The sequence below is a fragment of the Acomys russatus genome, chromosome 24 (genome assembly GCF_903995435.1).
Source record: "Acomys russatus chromosome 24, mAcoRus1.1, whole genome shotgun sequence".
Taxonomy (NCBI): domain Eukaryota; kingdom Metazoa; phylum Chordata; class Mammalia; order Rodentia; family Muridae; genus Acomys; species Acomys russatus.
The window spans coordinates 59,811,274-59,831,156 of NC_067160.1; the positions used below are offsets into that span (position 1 = coordinate 59,811,274).

General features: G+C 51.7%; 1 protein-coding gene across 3 annotated transcripts in view; it reads right to left on the reverse strand.

Moving 5' to 3' along the window:
• Positions 1 to 130: 130 nt before the first annotated feature.
• The window catches only part of Brd3 (bromodomain containing 3), a 29,872-nt gene continuing 10,119 nt past the window's right edge, over positions 131 to 19,883 (reverse strand). For 2 of the 3 annotated variants that reach the window (XM_051166413.1, XM_051166414.1), the window contains exons 2-13: positions 18,789 to 19,096; positions 17,770 to 17,907; positions 16,580 to 16,727; positions 15,682 to 15,896; positions 13,609 to 13,980; positions 10,918 to 11,046; positions 8,217 to 8,408; positions 7,309 to 7,359; positions 6,725 to 6,966; positions 2,610 to 2,902; positions 1,363 to 1,488; positions 131 to 678 (exon numbers count right to left, since the gene is read on the reverse strand). In XM_051166413.1, the coding sequence (XP_051022370.1) occupies positions 563 to 678; positions 1,363 to 1,488; positions 2,610 to 2,902; positions 6,725 to 6,966; positions 7,309 to 7,359; positions 8,217 to 8,408; positions 10,918 to 11,046; positions 13,609 to 13,980; positions 15,682 to 15,896; positions 16,580 to 16,727; positions 17,770 to 17,907; positions 18,789 to 19,001 (2,235 nt within the window). In that variant the 5' untranslated portion in view covers positions 19,002 to 19,096 and the 3' untranslated portion in view covers positions 131 to 562. The remainder of the gene's footprint in view (positions 679 to 1,362; positions 1,489 to 2,609; positions 2,903 to 6,724; positions 6,967 to 7,308; positions 7,360 to 8,216; positions 8,409 to 10,917; positions 11,047 to 13,608; positions 13,981 to 15,681; positions 15,897 to 16,579; positions 16,728 to 17,769; positions 17,908 to 18,788; positions 19,097 to 19,883) is intronic. The other variant, XM_051166415.1, reaches the window with a different exon arrangement.

Consider the following 19,883-nt stretch of genomic DNA (forward strand, 5'->3'; position numbering starts at 1 on the left):
ACAGCCAAGGGACCAGAGAACTCAGCACCTCTCTTCCTCCACGCCCAGCCCAGAGGTGGGAGGCTCTGGTCCGCAGCTAGGAGGACCCTCCGCTGGGGCCCAGCCTAGTTCCCATGGGATGATACATGTGTCCTCAGCCCCTGCAGACAGAAGTAACCTGCTGGTTAGTGTTCTAACAGCTTTCAAACACAAGCCATTCCAGGGAAATACCCTTGAAAAGCTCCCTTCAAGTTACTCAGGGCAAGGCTGGGCCTGAGGAGGGACTGGGCAGGTCCAGCCACACCTCCCGCCATGTCTATGGTCATCAGGTTAGCATCCCAGGCCGCAGTCTCCATACAGCTAAACCAAACTGCAAAGGCATTCCCCGCAGAGCTCGGCCGTCTAAGGGGTCTGGTGCACGTGCGAGGCTCTCCGCCCTACTGGGAGCACAGCTGGAAGAGATCATAACACTGAAGTAAAAGAAAACCTGCACACCATGGAACGAAAGTATATTAACCATAGGAGGGAACACTGCAGTCGGCGTGTGCCACGTCCATTTGTCCAGCTCTGTTCCAGTCCGAGTTCACTCTGAGTCACTGCTGTCAGAGCTGGACCCGCTGGAGCTGCTGCTCGCAGACTCCGAGGAGCTGCTACTGCTGAGCCTTGATGGGCCTCCTGAGGGCGCTGAGCCAGACTTCTCTGCAGGGACACAAGGGTGAGAGAGGCTCTGGCTGAGTGATGTGTCATGTGCTTGCTACCGCGGTCACAGGCCATCTCTGTCTTGACCCAGAAGTACAGTACATATTTGAAGGGTGCCCATAAAATAGCATCCAGCAGCCACATGGCTGCACTAGACACATGTCTAGGTGAGAGCCCAGCTGACCACCGCACTCAGACTCTGACCCACTGCCTACACATCCTGCTGTTGCACAGTATCTCTGAAGCCAAAGGAAAAGAGACAAAAATACCTATTCACCTAAGTCTACAACTTAACAAACCCAAAACAGAAGACCTGGGCCAGAGACAGGGCTTGTTCACCATACCAATTTAACCTATTGGGTTAGGGAGCCAGAAACTCTCGGCCTCCTACTAGCTGGTGGCCAATGCTTAGAGGAGAGGAGGCAGCAGGGGTAGATCCCAGGCCCTCAGAATCAAGGCCAGCCCTGAGGATCTCTTTCTAAGATCCCAACTGCATAGACCTCTAGGAGGTTTCATATACTTGAGGGCACGTGCGCACACACTTGCTTCTGCAACCACCCAAGGGCCACGGATGCCCCACTACTAGTTGTAGATTAAGGCTAAGGGGTGCTAGGAGGTGGCCATCACTCTGCTGGCCCTCGCTCTTCACCTGCTGCCTTCCCACAGAAGAAGGTCAATGCTTACCTTTCTTAGTGGGCTTCTTGCTGTTCAGTTGTCCACTGACGTCCTGTAGCCGCTTCTCCAGCTCCTTTTTCTTCTCCTGAGCTAGCTCCTCTTTTGATTTGGCTGCCTGCTTCTTCCCACTTGTTGCTGTGGAGTAAGTGAGCAGTGAGACGACACTCTATCCTGCTAAGCCAAGAGCCAGCACCCAACCAGGCAGCCCCACCACACACTAGTGCACACACTGCCTGCCTGTTGCAGAATCAGTGAGTGAGCTAAGATTGGGAACAGTCATCAGACCGGGAACCACCACTCCACTGCCGCATCTGCGCCCTCACCATACACCCTCATCTCTACTCCTTACTGGAGTCTGGAGCCTGGGCTACGACTTGTCATCTGTTCCCATGGGGAGGGACTCTCTTGACCCAGCGATCACCCCCGCCTGTCCCCCAACACAGCTACTCTCTCCTGCCTGAGCCACAGCGACTGACATGATTTTGGAGAGAGTTCAGCCTTCACTATCAAACTCCTGTATCATCATCACCCTCAAGTCAGATGTTCCAGAGTAATCAAGGACCAAACACACCTGAACAGCCACACATAGGTGGGCTTGGGACGTCGTTTTCTCCCAGCCTCTAGCACCTGCAAACCCAGGCAGTGACTGGTTCCTGTTTGGTGAAACCATCAAATTCAGGGTACACTTTAGCTCAGGTCAGAGTCCATCCTGTGGAGATTCTGGACACTTGATCAAGGGAATGGACTCTTCCCTACAGCCAAACCCCAGATGGAGCCCTAGGAAGGGCGGGGGAGGGGGAGCTGGAGAGATGGCTCAATGGTTAAGAGCACTGCCTGCTCTTCCAAAGGAGCCGGGCTCAATTCCCAGCTCCCACATGGCAGCTCACACCTGTCTGTCTTTAACTCCAGGTCCAAGGTTATCTGACACTTTCACAGCAATGCACATAAATAAAAGTAAATAAAATTAATAATAATAATTAAAAAAAAAAAAAAAAAAAGGAAGGAGTGGAGGACAGGTCCTAACTGGACTTGATGAATAGACTGGGCCAATGCAGGCCAGTTAAGGCCCAATAGGCATCTTCCCTGGCAGAGAACAGGGAAGAGGACATGGGACAGGCATGCCCTGGCCTAGCACATATGTCCTTGGGGCCTATGGTGGGACAGGCATGCTTAGATAGCAAGGCAGCTGTGGGCCCAGTGTCCGCTTTTGACAGGCTGCAGAGGGTCTGCGCACTACGCTCTGCCACACAACTTACACAATGGTTTCCTCTGCTTTTTCTGTAAACAAGACTTGACGTATCTCTCCAGTTCCCGTAGCGTCGTTGGCTTCAGGGTCTCAAAGTCAATCTCAATCTCATCTGGGTTTGAGTCCCTGAGTGAGGGCTCCCGGGACTGGATGATGTGCACCACACGGCCCAGCTTCTCTCCAGGCAGCCGGTTGATGTCCAGGCTGAGCTGCCGCTTTTCATCATAGCTCATGGGCAGGCCCTCCTCCTCTTCCTCTGAGTCATAGGATGCAGACGCCTGCTTGCCACCCTTCTTGAGCTGTCTGAGGCAGAAGACAGGGAGCCATGTGGCGCTGAGTCTCAGCTATCTGTCCTACCACCTGGCTCCTTTCTTCTTCCCAAGGGGTGTACCCAGGATTCCTTAGGAACAAGAGCTGAGCAAACCGTCTGAGGATATCTAGTCTGCCTGTCAGGGACAGGGTCAGAACAGCAGCTTCCTGGCCCAGGACCAAAGCAGGAACTATCTCTCAAACCCAACAGGTCAAAAACAGATCTCCACATTCAAACAATTAAAATTTGAAAAGGAAGAGAAAAACCAGGGACAGAGAGAGTGATGGCATGGTAGATGATGATGTCCAAGCGTGTCGGTTATCACACTAATGCAAGTATCAACTAAAAGGAAAGAGATGGTCAGACGAGAAACAAGAACCTTTAGTAGTAGAGTAAGTGAAAAAGATGGGAAAATACACCATACAAACCTCAACAGGCAAGCCAGGCGTGGTGGCGCACGCCTTTAATCCCAGTACTTGGGAGGCAGAGGCAGGCGGATCACTGAAAGTTCGAGGCCAGGCTGGTCTACAAAGCGAGTCCAGGACAGCCAAGGCTACACAGAGAAACCCTGTCTTGGAAAACAAAACAAAACAAAAAACCTCAACAGGTAAGATGTCAGTAAAGTCAAGTCCAGCACAGATTACACTGGAAGACCCTGTCTCTGAAAGGGTGTGGAAAGCCAGAAATAGCTATTATAGTTTTACAAAGGCGGCTTCGGGATTGGATGAAGGCCTGTAAACCCAGGATACACATAATAGAATGGGAGAACCCCCTTCTATAAACTGTTCTCTGATCGTCACATGTACACTGTGGTACACACACACAAATACATGTCATTTTCTATTTATTTGTTTATTGAGACAGGTTCTCACTATGTAGACCAGCCTGGCCTTGACCTTACAGAGATCTATGATCTTACAGAAATCTATCTCTGACTCCTAAGTGCTGGGATTAAAAATGTGTGTCCCGTGCCCCCTATTTGACCATCTTCTCTGGGTGGGGAGGCCTGAGGGCACTCAAAGAAAGAATAAGCAGGCTACCAAGATGAGACTTGATAGTCTATGACCATATAGAGGGGGAGGAGGTCTCCCTCGGGAGGATTCCCTCCCTAGGGGAGGGAAATAGGGTGAAAGCAGGAGGGAGGGAGGAACGGGATAACAATTGAGTTGTAATCTGAATAAACTAATTTAAAAGAAAAATGTGTGCCCCAGGTTAGAGAGATAGTTCTGAGGTTAAGAGCACTGACTGTTTTTCCAGAGGTCCTGAGTTCAATTCCCAACAACCACATGGTGGCTAAGGACCAACTATAATGTGATCTAATGCCCTCTTCTGGCCTGGAGGTGTACATGCAGGCAGAGCACTGTATACATAATAATAAATAAATCTTCAAAAAAAGAAAAAAGAAAAGAAAATGGGTGCCACCATACTCAGCACTACACATACTTTTAAAAAGTTTAATTGGGCCTGAAGAGATGGCTCAGTGATTAAGAGTTCTATCCTGGCAGAAGAACTGGATCCCAGCAAACACACAGCAGCTCACAAGTACCCATGACTCCAGCTCTAGGGAATCTGAGACTTTTTTTGGCTTCCAAGGGCACTGCATATACATGGTACACAGTCATACATGCAGGCAACAAATAAAATAAAAATAAATATCTTTTTAAAAAAATTAAGCACCAGGCATGGTGGCAGACACCTTTAATCCCAGTACTTGGGAGGCAGAGATTGGCGGATCACTGAGTTCCAGGCCAGCCTGGTCTACAAAGTGAGTCCAGGACAGCCAAGGCTACACAAAGAAGCCCTGTCTTGAGAAAACCAAAAAACAAACAAGCAAAATTAAAAGTGCCTGGTGCAGTGGCGCACACCTGTAATCCCACCACTTGGGAGGCAGAGGCAGGCGGATCTCTGTGATTTTGAGGCCAGACTGGTCTGTTTTTGTTTTGTTTTGTTTTGAAAACAGGGTTTCTCTATGTTATTTTGGCTGTCCTGGACTTGCTTTGTAGGCCAAGCTGGCCTCAAACTCACAGCAATCCGGCTGCCTCTGCTTCCTGAATGCTAGGACTAAAGGTACGTGCCACAACACCAGACTAAGGCAAGACTGGTCTATAAAAGTGAGTGCAGGGCAGCCAAGGCTATTACACAGAGAAACCCTGTCTTGGGGGGTAAAAAATTAAAAGCAAGCCAGGTGTAATGGCACACGCCTTTAATCCCAGGAGTCAGAGACAGGTAGAGCTCTGAGTTTGAGGCCAGCCTGGTCCACACAGCGAGTTCCAGGACAGAGACCTTGTCTAAGAAAGGTTAAGAGCAACAATCTTCTGGTCAAGGAATATTATCTGGAAGAGAGACTGGATATTGACAAAGACTCTCTACCGATGTCAATTGCTTGTGAAGACACTTCAGTCCTATAGATGTTTGCATTAAAGCCACAAAATGCAGAGCAGAAGAGCCCTACAACACACTCAACCTCCAGAAAACAGAAAAAGGAAACAGAGTTCTCAAAAACTGTAGCTCTCAACACTAAGAATGTAACATTTATATAATTCCTGACTGTGTCATGGTTCTTCCTGCTACAGGTAGTTTACTGTATATATGTGTAATAATATAAATGTATATGTAAAAAATAAAAATTTGCCGGGCAGTGGTGGCGCACCTTAATCCCAGCTCTTGGGAGACAGAGGCAGGTGAGTTTCTGTGAGTTCGAGGCCAGCCTATCTACAAAGCTAGTCCAGGACAGCCAGGACTACAAGAGAAATCCTGTCTCAAAAAACAACAACAACAAAACAAAAACAAAAACAAAAACAAAAACAAAAAAGAAAAGTTTAATAATAAATAACCTGTCACTCTCTCCTCCTCCTCCTCCTTCTTTTCTCTCTCTCTCTCTCTCCTCTTATTCTGACTCTTCCCTCTCTTCCTCTGTCTCTATCATCTCCCCTCTTTGGGGTACCCCTCTCCCTTCCCTCCTCCCCCATGCTCATTTAATAAACCCTCTGTAACTTTAAAAAAGAAACAAACCCGTCCCTAATTACTCTGGAATATTTTATCGCACCATTTTGAGGACTAGCATTACACAAATATCAAATCCAGACAGGCAGTATGAGAAAAAGTGGTTTCTACATCCCCTGGGGAGAGAACGAGAAGTGAGAAAAGAGAGGCTGAGGCAGGTGGGAGCGAGAGCATCCCAGGGCTGCACACACTAAAGCCTCCCCACCTGGTCCCAGGCAGGAGCCTCTCTGCTGCCACCAACACCTGCGGTACCAGCATCCCGTGGTCTGCTGCCCACTGACTTGTCCTCCACAATCGCCAGATCTGACCCCTTCAGTAGCCTCTGCTCTCTCCCTCAGAAGATGCCTTACCAGAACATGACACCCTGTCAGTCTACACATTATCATCTCGTTCTTTTTCCTTCCAACAGGATCAATTTCTAATTCCCCAAAGGAGCATGTCTGCTGGCCTTGCCCGAGGCTCTGCACCCAGCCTCTAGTGCCTACCCACCCACAGCAGCCGCTGCTTCCACCTAGCTAGAGTCCTCTCTCCCGCTCTTTCCGGTTTCAACCCCTTCCTTGTCTACCAGCGACACCAGAAACTTAAGAGTGCCTGGCTCCACAGCAGGAGCTGCAGCGGGAAAAGGTCACAAACACCCAAAGCAATAGGTGCCTCCTCCAGCAGGGCAGCACCAGAGCCACCCAGACAGGTGAGGGTGACTTCCCCAGCAGCCTCACAGGCACTCCAGTCACCCCGAAGCCCCAACCCAGTTTCCATGTAGCCAAGACGCACAGTCCCGAGGCAGTGTGAGGGCCGGGCAGGTGGCCACCCACCTGCTGGCTGTGGTTGTGCTATTGGCCTTCTTGGTGGGCGCCTTCTTCTGCTGGGCCTGCTTGGCTGCCGGGGCCGCCTTGGCCTTCCTCTCCTCCTCCGCCTTGGCCTTGTGCTTCTCCTTCTCTTTGTCTTTGTCCTTGTCTTTCTTCTTCTTCTCCTTCTCCTTCTTCTCCTTCTTCTTCTTTGGTTTGTTCACTGGGGCCTGAGACAAGGCAGCCAGCTGTTCGTGCACGGCCTTCAGCTGGAAGAGAGCAGGCAGCTAAGAGGACAGGTCTGTACCCCTGTGGCTGCCTCAGCTATGTGGGATAAGCCAGGGGCATCTGGGCCCACTCTGCCTCTGGAAGCCAGAGAGATGCAGGGAAGCACTTCCCAGCCCACTCTGCCCCTCTCTCTGTGCCTGCTGGTGAGTCACTTCACCTTCTGAACCTGTTCCCTCACCTACGGGGGACAGGGACCCACCTCCCAGGGTGGTTGCTCATAGGCTGGGCTTGGGGCAGGTGACACAGGAGGAACTTGGTAACAGCAGCTAATACTTTCATGGTTAATGCTTATCTTTCAGATGAGAGGACTAGAGTGTAAGCACCTGCACAGAGGAGACATTCAACAGCTGATCCTGGAAGGCTCCGCAGCCAGTCTGCGGGATCAAAGTGAGACAATGGAAGCAGCTCATCCTCCTGGTGCCCGACCGGCAGCCAGCAAGACAGAACGCTGCATTTATGTCTCAGGGTGGGAGAGGACCGTGACCCACCATGTACAGATAAGCAGGTGGCCTGTGTGGCTCCTGGGTATCTCAGGAAAAGTTACATGGCCAACAGGGGAAAGTACCATGCAGTGGGGAGGACTCGTGAGCCCAAAGGCCACACCTCATGGCCACTTCCCTGCTCCATGTCCTCATCACCTCAGAATCTGACATGCAGCTCCTTCTGGTGACACACTAATCTCCTGGCCCTGCCTCCCCCAGAGCCACCTGTTCACACACACTACTCTGTTTTGGTGGCTGTGCTCTGACTTCACAGGGCTGGTGGCTACACCTGGGCAAGGTAATTCATATTGTTGGACTGTTCCTGAAAACAGCCAAGTCATTTAACACTGCACATCAGGGAGACTGAGGCAGGGGAGGATATGGGAGGCACATGTATCTGAGCCAGGCTCCAAGATAACACACCCACTGTAGCCACAACTTTAAAGGCATTACTGTGGCCTGTGTGTGACTTCCAGACCATTCTGGAGGGCCCCGCCTCCCAGGCACCCAAGTGACTCAGACACACAAGTGCTTTTAGCCACCTGTGTGCTTTTGGGTGTCACGCTCCAGCCTCCTCCGATCCAGGAGGGTTCTGTGAGCATCCCCACCAGGTACCTCCCTCGACAGCACTACAGACAGGGACCGCAGCAGCTCGAGGAAGGGGAAGTGATGGCAAGGGCCCAGCATAGGCAGCTAGGCTTGGGGGCCCATGCCCAGTGAGAAGTAGCACAAAGGTGGTTCCTTCTCACCTGCTCCTGCAGCTCTGCCAGTCGAGTGGCTCGCTCCTCCTCCGAGTCTGAGCTGCCTGAATCTGAAGAGCTCTCCTCACTACTACGACTGCTCTCGGCACCTTTGCTCATGACGGGGGCCGTGGGAGTGGGCAGCGCGGGTGCCTCCATAGGCTCATCAGGCATCTTGGCGAACCTCATTTCAAACACATCCTGGGGAGAAAGAGGGACATGTGAACACCTACACACCCTCAAGGTAGCCCTCCAGCACGTAAGATGCCTGAGTGGCACCACACCATACATGGCTCAGGTTCTGTGAAGAGACAGGCAAGTCCAAGTGCAGTCTTAGAACGAAGGAAAGAGGCCAGACCTTGGCTAAGTCTGCAAGTCTTGTGTAGGAGGCAAGGACAGCCCTGCAGCCCTGGTGCCCCAGCTCCTTATCAATGCCCCTCTGTCAAAGAGTGCCTTTTTTTTTTTTTTTGAAAGAGTACCTTTAACCCTGAACTCCAGCAGGGACCCAGGACCCAGGGCACTGGGGACACGACCCTCTTCTTGGCCTTTTACTGCAGTGACACACCTCACACCAGTGAATGCCAAAATGGGCAAAGCTGCAATTCTAACAAAACCATGTTCAGAAAGCCCCACGCAACTCCTGCGGACCAGGCCCTTGATGAAGATCACTCTACCCTGGGACAGACAGCAAGGGAGGAGGGGGCCATGTGAAAGTAAGGGGTATCCCTTCTGCCTGCTTCATATACTGGGTCCAACCAGACATGTATGAGAGTCCATGTACACGCATACCACCAGGCCAGAGCCCAGATTCTGAAAGGGCCTACTCTGGGAGTGTGTTCTTAAGACTTCTCCCAACCAAACTGAAAGGTCAGAGGTCTGGGAGACTACTCCTGGCAAGTCATTATGGTGCAGAGCTCCAGGCCCCAGGGCCCAATTCATAAAATGAACAGTGGTGACTACTGAACAGTACTGATATCAAAGCTCCCCCACCTCTGCGGCTGGGCGGCTGACAATCACCATCTGCAAGACAGCCTGGCCTTTTTGTTGGTTGGTTTGTTTTGGGTTTTGTTTTTGTTTTTGTTTTTCAAGGCAGGGTTTCTCTGTGTAGCCTTGGCTGTCCTGGACTCACTTTGTAGATCCGTCTGCCACTGCCTCCCGAGTGCTGGGATTAAAGGCATGTGCCACCACGCCTGGCTTTGTTTGTTGTTTTTAAGACAGCATTTCTTTGTGCAGCCCTGGCTGTCCTGGAACTCACTCTGCAGATCAGGATGGCCTCGAATTCAGAGATTCACCTGCCTCTGCCTCTACTGAGGCATGCCCTAGCACTAGCTGGCTGACAGCATGTTTTTTAGCAGCACAGTGCCCTTTGAGGTTATATGACAATGCCTTTGGAGTCCATAGAGAGCAAAGCACAAGAGATCAAGGTCTCAGCAGTAGACAGCCTCTAAGGCTGCCTCTGTACATGAGAGGACCTCTATAACTACTCTGCCCTGTTCCCCAGTACAGCCTGTTCAGAAAGAGGACACACTAAAGGGAAAAAAAGTTTTTGCCCACTAACCCATATAACCCAAGATGGTTGTCAGGGCCCCCAGGACATGTCTGAGCAAGAAACAAATAAAAAGTTATCATAGAACACTGTGGGTCCTAACGATAGGTGTAGTGGCACACCTGTAATACCAGAACTCAGGAAACTGAGGCAGGAGGATAGCTACAAATGCAAGACTAGCCAAACCTAAAGAACCAGACTCCGTTTTAAAAGTTTTTAATTTGTATTTTGTGCCTGTTTTGCTTGCATGTATATATGAGCCACATGCGTGCACTGTTCAAAGAGGCCAGAAGAGAGTGTTGGGTCCCCTGGAACTGGAGTTTGGTTGTGAACCACTACGCAGGTGCGAGAAACCAAACTCAGGTCCTACGTGACAGTAACAAGTGCTCTTAACCACTTAAGTCATCTCTCCAGCCCCTCAGACTCAGCTAAAAACAGCAACAACAACAAATAAAAAACCCAAACACCAAACCAAAAAAGAAAGAAAAGCCAAACAAAACCCCCAAACCAAAACAAAGATGTTATGGTGCTGAAAAACAATTCATAATTTTAACTTCTGTCTCCAAATGGAAAATCTTTTGAGAACTTCCTTCAAGCAAATCATAAACAGCAGAGAAATCTTGGTATTCTGTGCAGCACTTAGTCCTTGGCACTACAGCACATGCACACACACCCTGGGTGAGACCGCGTGGATTGCTCACACTTGCAATGGAGGCTATGCCATAACACGCTGGTCTCCTCTTAAGACAATCTGTGGTTTTTCTCTAACACAAAATCACTGTTGTTCACTGTAAGCTGACCCAGCCCTGCTCTAACACCTCAGCAGACTGAACACCTGCCAGCCCCACTAGGGGCCACCAGTCCCAAATGGACACGCTCACCTGTGGTGATGCTCTACAGGGCAGTGAGGCATAGGCTCCTGTAGCAACAGAAGCCACTGCCTGCTTCCCACCTTCCCACCCCAGCATGCGGCTTCCAGAATCAGAGGCCAGTCTGTTTACCATGTATCCTGGAATAAGCTCCACAATTAGCCGGATCCCACTGCCACACAGGCAAAATGGGCTATGGAAACGAGGCAGAGCTCCTCAGACAGTCTCTATCTAAGGGTATCAATACCCACAGCATAGCCCAGCTGTTAATCTCTCACACCCAGCCCTGGGTTACCTGGAGCTTCCTGGCCATGGCCACCACCTCATGGTCTGGAGGGTTGTACTTATAACAATTGGAGAACATTAACCGGATATCAGCGGCGAAGCCCTGTGCATCTGGGTACTCGCGGCTATCCATTTTCCTCTGTAACAAGCAACAAGGTGTGAGCAGACCATGTAGAGGATAGGCTCAGATCCTCAGAACATTGCCTGGCAACCAAGCCAGCTGCCAGTCAGCACATCTGGCAACTAGTTTGGGCTGGAGTCCTCAGAGGAGGGAGCCCCAGGGGAAAAGGTAGGGTTCAAAAAGAAACATCTGGGCACTGAATGGAAGAAAGATTGCGAGATAAACCCGGCACCAATCCCATCCTGATCCAGAGTTGTCGGTTCCACATGGCGTATTTCTGGTGTTGGGTGCTGGAGAATTTCAAGTAAAGACTCTGTCAATCTTGGAAAGCCCACTCAGCTTACAGAATGAGACTCTGCTTTTCCTATGAGGAATCCAAGGGCTGTTACTAACCTGCCTCTTAAGAGATGTCTTATGTCTTGGCCCAGAGGCAGCTCTGACCTTGTGAGGGGTGGAGGGAGGTAGGGGCCTGCAGAGCTGATGCTGACCAATCAGGGTCCAGGCCACCCGGAGCAAAGCCTCTTAAGACTCCACCGAAGAAGCCAAGCCCAAGTAGTCACAGCAAGCAGGTTGGGTGGGGTCACATAGTCCCACAAAGCTGGGCAGGGCAGGCAGGCTGGTGGGTAGAGCTGATGGGCATATTTTAAGCTGTTTATGAGGGTTTGAGCTCCTGTTTTGTGTGCAGAGCAGTGGCCAGCGATCTAAGGGCAAAGCACCCACGCACCCCAAGCCCTGATTAGATATGGGTTCCTAGACAGCGAAGGGATCTCAATAATTGTTATTGGCCCATGTGCCCACATGCTCTCAGCAGAGAGTTGCTTGGGGGAAAGCCTCCCGGAGCTGTTATGACACATGCCAGAGATCAATTTCCCCCTTAGGCTTAATCATTAAAATCTATAACATAAGAGATGGTTCAGAGCCGGGCGTGGTGGCGCACGCCTTTAATCCCAGCACTCGGGAGGCAGAGGCAGGCGGATCACTGTGAGTTCGAGGCCAGCCTGGTCTACAAAGTGAGTCCAGGACGGCCAAGGCTACACAGAGAAACCCTGTCTCGAAAAACCAAAAAAAAAAAAAAAAAAAAAAAAAAAAAAAAAAAAGAGATGGTTCAGAGGAGCTGGGTTCAGCTCTCATTACCCACACAGTGGCCTATAGCCATCTGTAAATCCAGTGCCAAGGGATTCAATAGCACCTCTGTGGGCACCAGTCATGCGCATGGTGAGCACACATGCGTGCAGGCAAACATTCATACACACAAAATAAACCTAAAACAAAAATCCACAGCATATTAAGTGCTTCTTCCTTTACTGCACAGCCTTTAGAAACTGAGGCTGTCCTGTACTCTTGAGCTAAAGTCTTTTCACAGGCTGTGCCAGTCAGGCTCGACTATGCAAGAGTCACCTGGATAAACACACAGCCTCACTATAAGCCTGAACAAAGGACATGGTGACTTCCCAGTGACCTCAACTGCCAAAGACTGGACACAAGGGGAGAGGGTGACCAAACGGAATTATGCTGTCATAGTGTGGCCAAACCCTGGCACCCCCAGAAAAGTTGCAGAGTTCCACGTAACTGTACAGCAGTGGCCAGGCAGGGTACAACAGAGCCTCCAGCAGCTCTGGGACCATGTGGTTCCCAGGGCCTGTTTCCTCACCCGAGCCCTGCTGCTGCTTACTTCACTTTTACTCAAATGAGCACCAACATAAACAAATTTTTAGGTGGCCAGGCCTGCCTGCCCCTGATACAACTCCCTAGGGAAAAAAGCTTCAATTGGGAGATTCTGCCTGAGGTATGATGAGACGCAAAAGCCTTTATGAGGATGCCTGGATGAAACAAACAACTATCTGGCTTAGAGAAGGGGGCTGCCTGCCTCAACTGGCAAGGGGAGTTTTAGGAATAGCACACAGTATCTCTCTAGGAAGAGCCAAGCCCAGCTCCGGGTCTGCCATCATCTCCCAGGATCCTTCTCTCACACCCATCAGGGGCTGATGTGGTTGGATACAGCAAAACCCAGAACAAGACACTGACTAAGGGAAACTCTGGCCTGAGGACAGTGCAGCTGAGCTGTGGCCTCAGTTCTTTGCCCATCTCTCTAATACTATCCTCTGTCAAAGGTGACCAAGGGCTGAGGCACAGCCTATCCCTGTTGGCCACCAGACTCCCATCTCAGCTGTGCGGTGCCTACACATCAAGGGTTTGAGCCAAGGCCTCTCTGTGTAGCCCTGGGTGTCCTGGAACTTGTGCATACCAGGCTGCAGCTACCTGCCTCCGCATTAGCCTCCGAAGCAGACACCATTAAGAGCCTCCTTTATCTTGTAATAGAGAACTACTGAACCACCGATCTACTATGCTCCACCAGAATAAATAACAATGGAGGTGTAGGCTCAAGAGGCCAATGGGTCCTAGTCCCTGACCAGGCCAGGGTGTGGGCTGGCCCAGCTCTCAAGGGGCAAGAGACATCAGCAGAACAGGACCCAGATGAGGTCACAGAGTGCAGCTCAGCCAGGCAGGGCCACCAGGGCCGTAGAGAGCCTACAAGCTTTGGCCATGGGCACCACCCTGCCCTGCATGCCACCCACTTACTTTGACTGTGCTGAGGTCCATGGGGTGCTTAATGATGTCATGGTAGTCGTGCAGCTCCAGAGCCTCAGCGTCCACTGGCTTGTAGAAGGGCCATGCATAGGCAGCGTGCTTCTTGGACAGCATTTCTCGTAGGATGCTGTCGCAGTGCCGCAGGTGCTCGGATAGCTTTCCCTTTTTACCCGCGTGCTGTGGGACCTCGCCATCTTCTAGGTCCTTCTTGGGAGGTTTGATGGGGCGGCCCCCACTCTCCCGTCGGGCCACCACCTTGGCCTGCTTGGGCTCTGAAAGTGGCGGGGGAGACTCACTCCGGCTGGCAGTGATGGCAGACGTCGTGGGTGTGGTTGTGTCCGCTTTCCGCTTCACGCCCTTTTTCTATGATAACAAAGTTACAGTGAACTCCAGAAACAAGGAAGTGCACAGGGAGATGTGTCTCATGGCTGCCACACCTCCAGAGTGCAGACTGCCTGCTAGGCGCCAAAGCTAGCAACCACATGCAGGGTCTTGTTTCCTTTTCAGCTGTCTCCACAGTACAGAAGACACCGAGGCTCAGAGGGGCCAGGCCCACAGTCCAAGGTCACACAGCTGGCCATGGGAGGCTGGGACTCTCTCCCTCAGCCCTGAGAATCCAGCCATCCAGGTGGGTGAGCGTGCCACTGACCTGAGCAGCATGAGGTGCTGCGGGGCATTAACCCAACATCTAACAAGCACCACAGACTGGTGCCAGAGACAGGGACTCCCTGCTTTAAAGACCAAGAGGAAAGTGCCAGACCAGGCCCTGAGCAGGTGCTTCAAGGACAGACACAAATAGAGCATAAGGAGGGAAGGCAGGAGGAGCATTCCAGGCTGGACGGGCGGGGGCAGCCTGACCAGGAGACATGAAGCAGCCACAGCAGTTAGAAGCCAAGAGACTCCAAGGGCTGTAGGCGTGGACAGAACAGGCCTCCCACAGGTGCACCTGGAGCTGGCTGTTCACAGCAGACACCCATACAGCCTCTAGGCCAAGGGACCTGAGGGGGAAAGAGGTCTCTACCACAGCCTGAAGAGCCCAAACAATAGGTATCACCACTGAATTATGACTAGGGCTCAAGATATATTGAGACCAGCTCAGCGGGTTCCTCTCAGCTTGCTCGGGTGGGCAGAGAAGCCAATAGGAGCCACAAACTCACAGGCCAGATGTTGGCAACAGGACCTGCCATTGATAGCCTCCTAGTCACTTCCCCAGCCAAGCTGCCACTCTCAGGCTGATCCAGGCACAAGCTAGCCATCCAAAAACGTTTGAGGGACACCTACAGGATGGCAAGCACCAAGCGCGAGCTGCAGAGGACCTGGGGTGGGAGGGCAGACTCGCTGTGGCAAACAGCCTGGCCAGGGGCCACTGGGAAGTGCAGGCAGTGAAGGCCACAAGGGGAAGGAAGGCAACAGAGGTGGCATTTTACCTTGGGAGAGCCATTTAACCCCTGAGCGCCCGTTTCCTCATCTGTAAGAGGGGGGACTACTGCCTGCCCCAGAGGGTTGCTGTGAGGATCAAATTGAAGAAGAATAACAGACATGAGTGCCTGATATGGGCCCTACTCAACGCAGGAGACTCAACAGGCCTTGCCAACCCCGCACCTCACAGAGAGCCCCCATTCCATCCACGCCCAAGTAGGGCCTGGCCAGGGCAGGATGGTGTCCACTGTGAAAACTCCCACCAAACAAGGAACAGCCCTTACAAATCCAGGCTGGTGCCACTGGCCACTACTACTCTAGGGATGACCAGAGATGAGCTGACCCCTCTGACCCTCACTACTACCCCCATGCCTTCTCCACCTTCCCCAATGACTTGTAAAGACCAAGGCTACCAGGCCAAAATAGCTGGGGTTCAAGTCCAGCTGGGCCAGCACCAGCCATGTGACCTTCACCCCTGAGCCTCGGTCTTGTCTGTGCAGAAAACTTATCTAAACAGCTGAACCTGGAAAGGCAGCAGAGCTCCCACCTGCCCCAGTGCTGCCCCTGCTTCAGGAACTCTATGGGGCTTGGACCCCCAGCCGACCAACCTCACCAGACAACCACACAGGCCTCAGGGAAGCTCACCTTGACTACAGGTGGTGTGGGAGGGACCACAGGGACGATGGGTGTCGCAGGAGGAGGCGGTGCGGCAGCTGGGGGGACGGGAACTGATGTGACGTTTGCAGTGATGGTTGGTACGGGGGTGGCAGCAATGACGGGTGTCTGGGACACAGTGGGGGGTATGTTCTGGAAGGGGGTTGCTGGGGAAACCGAGGATACAGCTGCCACTTGTTGTGTACCTTCAAAGCAAGGACAGGGAGTTAATTCAGTGGGCTCTACATTTCCAGAAGCTTCTAAGACCACCCATCCAGTCATAGCCCTGGGCCTTCTGGGACTGACCAAGAAAGCCTAGCAAAAAGCCTAGCCTTGGGAGTGGTTGGTCCTGCTGCCTGGGCAATGCTCACAGAGTGAACGAAAGAGGAAACCAGAGTAAGCCCCACAGCCAGCTTAGAGCCCACAGCCAACTGACAACCAGGACCCAGGCATCCTCCCACCTAGCTCACTTTCAGCCACAACTTGCCCAGTCAGCCATTCTGTCTGACACACCTCTAATCAATACCCATTCTCAGAACTGGTTGGACCCTAGATTGGCCCAGGACTCTGGATAACTGACTCTCTCTAGCCAAGAGACAAACTCCTCTAAACCAGGCAACAAGCAAGGCAAAGCCAATGCTAAGGTCAATAGAGACAGAAGCAAAATGTGGGAGGACAGACAGACATGTGGCAGCAGCTACAGCAGTGTCTCCCCTGCCCTAGCCAGGCCAGCTCTATGATACAGCTAAGATCTGCCACCTGTCCAGCTCATCACACCTGTCCTATCTGGCAGGGACAAAACTTACAGGGGTCAGGGACACACATCCACCCTCCACTGACAGCCTCAGCAGGGGATGCCTACACTCCCTCCCTGCTTGCCTCCTATTACCTGAATTCTGGGCTCCTGCAGCCGGCTTCCGGCCTTTGCCCTTTGGAGCAGGGGGCAATAGTTCAACTTCTTCCTGGGGCATCTGGGCCACTTTCTGCAGAAAGATTTTCTCTAAGGCCTGGGCCATTAGCACTATGTCATCTGTGGGCTGAAGACAAAGAATCCGGGTCACTCACCAGGAAAGAGCACACACTTGCAAAAGACATTGTGGGTTGTAGTTCAAGAGAGCACTGATTTTTGTTAAGAGACTTGGTGGGGAGAAAGGACAAGAAGAATATTTTTCTTTTCTTTTTTTCTTAAAGATTTGTTTATGTATATGAGTGCTCTATCATGCATGCCAGAAGAGGGCATCAGATCACATTATAGACGGTTGTGAGCCACCATGTGGTTGCTGGGCATTGAACTCATGACTTCTGGAAGGGCAGACAGTGCTGTTAACCTCCAAGCCATCTCTCCAGCCCCAAGAATATATTTCAATGTGGAAAATCCCGTAAGAATACAAAGTACAAAAACAGCCTTCACCCAGCAGAGAAAAAGAGCTCTCACAGCTCAGCCAACACCTTTCCTTTATTAACACTGCTCAAAGACCAAATCCCCACCGGGTGTAGTGATGCACGCCTTTAATCCTAGCACTTGGGAGGAAGATGCGGGTGGATCTCTGTGAGTTCAAGGCCAGCCTGGTCTATAAAGCGAGTCCAGGACAGCCAAACATCCAGGACTACAAGAGAAACTGTCTCAAAAAAAAAAAAAAAACCAAAAAACAAAAAACAAAAACAAAAAGATCAAATCCCCAAATGGGGTCCCCTATGATTTCAGCCATCTGTTCCCCCACTGACCACCCTGCAGAGCTTCCAAATCACAGTGCCTTGTGTAACACTTTGGGTGGCTGCCCACTGAGGTCATAACCTACCTGACCACCTCCTTTGGATGGCAGGCTGGGCCCCTAGTTCTGCACACTTAGGCTTTCTAAGGCTCCTAGGCTCCAGGATAGAGCCTGTGGGCTGTGTCAGTGTCCTCTGAAAGCTATCCAGTTTCCACTGACCCCCAGCAGGCCATCAGAATGGCACATGGTCTAAATGACCACAAGAGTGGCAGGTTTGGCCTGCAGTGAGTCTGAAAGCCATGGCAGAGGGCCTCCCTGAGCCAGTCTTGCTCCCTCAAGCAGCTTTGGGGCCCCCACTGTGTCTCACCTTGTTATAAATGTAACAGTTTGTAAACATGGTGTTGAAGTCCTGCATACACTCACTGGCACTCCAATAATAATTATTTTCTAGTCTCTTCTTGATAGTTCCCATGTCCATTGGGTTTTTTATTATTTTATGATAATCCTAGGAAAGAGATGTTCAGAAGTGTTACTCACACTGCCAGTGTTACTTTCACACCTCCCAAGGACCCAAAGTCCTCCCACACCAGCCGGTCCCAGGGCCAGGCCCCGAAGCCTGACAGCAGAAGGGACATGTGGTCTGAGGAGACTCTTGCCAAACCAGCCAGCCCCCTGAGTTTCTCCAGCTGGGGCAGAGCCTGAGCTGGCCCACATGCAGATGGAGCCCAACTCCCTCTGATTCTAACCCTGCAGGGGTCTGGGACAAAGCTGTGAACAGAACCAAAGGCACAAAGTGCCTGTTCTGGGCGTCCCATTACAACTCTTGAGGTACCTCTATTTTTATCCAGATAAACTTGAGTGTGACTGAAGGGGCCTCTCTGAACACTAGCATCTGTGTGTAAGCACAAGTGTGCAGAGGCACACAGCCCAGCATGTGGGACAAAGGCTTCAGTGGCCCTCCGCCCCAGACCCCATCATCCTCTAGCCCAGTGGTTCTCAACCTTCCTACTGCTGCAACCCTTTAACATTTCCTCATATTGTGGTGACCCCACCCCCCACCCCCAAATTATGTTCACTGCTCCTTCATAACTGTAATTTTGCTACTGTTATAAATTGTAACATGCAAGCATCTGTGCTTTCCTGCAGTCTTAAGTGACACCTGTCAAAGGGTCGTTCATCCCCTAAAGGGCTGCAACCCACAGGTTGACAACCGCTGCTCTAGTCCTGTCCTTGTGTTCTTTCACAAGTTCTCCCTGTTTCTTATACTAGGGCAACCACCTTGCCAGATGGCTAGCTTCCTGGTGCACTGAGGCACGGGCAGCACCTACTATGTCTCAGACACCACCTTTGGGCGGGATTTCCAGGAGTGGGTTAGGGGCCACTCACAGGCAGGTTCAGCTTGATTGCATCCACAGGCTGGTAGAACGGCCAGGCAAACTGATGCTTCCAGAGTGTCTTCACCACCACGTTCTGCATGTACTGCAGCTGGTTAGTCTTGCGGCCGGGCTTGCCGGGGTTGGAGACCTCAGGTGGGGGAGGGTTCACGGGGCCCGGGACTGCCGGGATCCCCGCTGGGGCGGCCGCTGTAGTAGTGGACATCCTCTGGCAGCTTGTTCACTTGCTGTCACAGCAGCAGCTCAAAGAGGCGACCCTCGTGGAGGCTCGGCATCCCATTTCTGAGCCCAGTCAGGCACCTGCAGAAGAAAGCAGCAAAGCTATCACTCTGGGAGCCTCCATCTCAGCAAGGACAGCTTTCCCTACCACCTCAATGTGTGGCTGTGGCATCCCTCAGAGTCACCCCAGCCACCGCTCTTCTACCTGAGAAGGATGCAAACATGAGTCAACAGCTCCCAGAGGGGAAGAAAGAGTAGGAAGGACCTAACGGCTTTCAGCTCACAGCCCCACTGAGTGGCTGGGATTGGCGCAATTCTACCAGACCCTCAACCACTTGACTCTCAACCACTTGACTATGGCAATGTTTTGAATAACTCAGGCTCAGAGAACTACAATATATCCAACAGCTTGACTGAGAGATGAGCAGCAACTGAAGTTTGCAGACTTAAACCCAGCACAAGGAGTTGAGGCTCCGAGCATGAGGTTCTAACGTAACCAGGAGAACCAGCTGGGGTTTGTGATGGTGGCCAGCTGTGACATGCCTGACCCTCATCCAATCAGAATGGTGAAAGAAGGTGACCACAACCTGCGGTCTTCTGTATCCCATCTGTGTGCTCAGTCCCTGAACAAGATAATACATTCTGCCACTTTACAGTCCCCTTGCCTAGATGTCAGGAGTACAGGCCCCACATAGAGCTGTCCATGACAGTTCTGCAAATCCCTAGAGAAGCCAAGACTATCAGAAACACTGGTAGCATGCAGGGTGTCCCTGCTCTACCTATCATAGTGCACCCCCACTGCTGTATGGTACTCCCACTGCACAGCCCCGACGCAGGAGCACCATGCAGGAGATATTCTACCATGCGG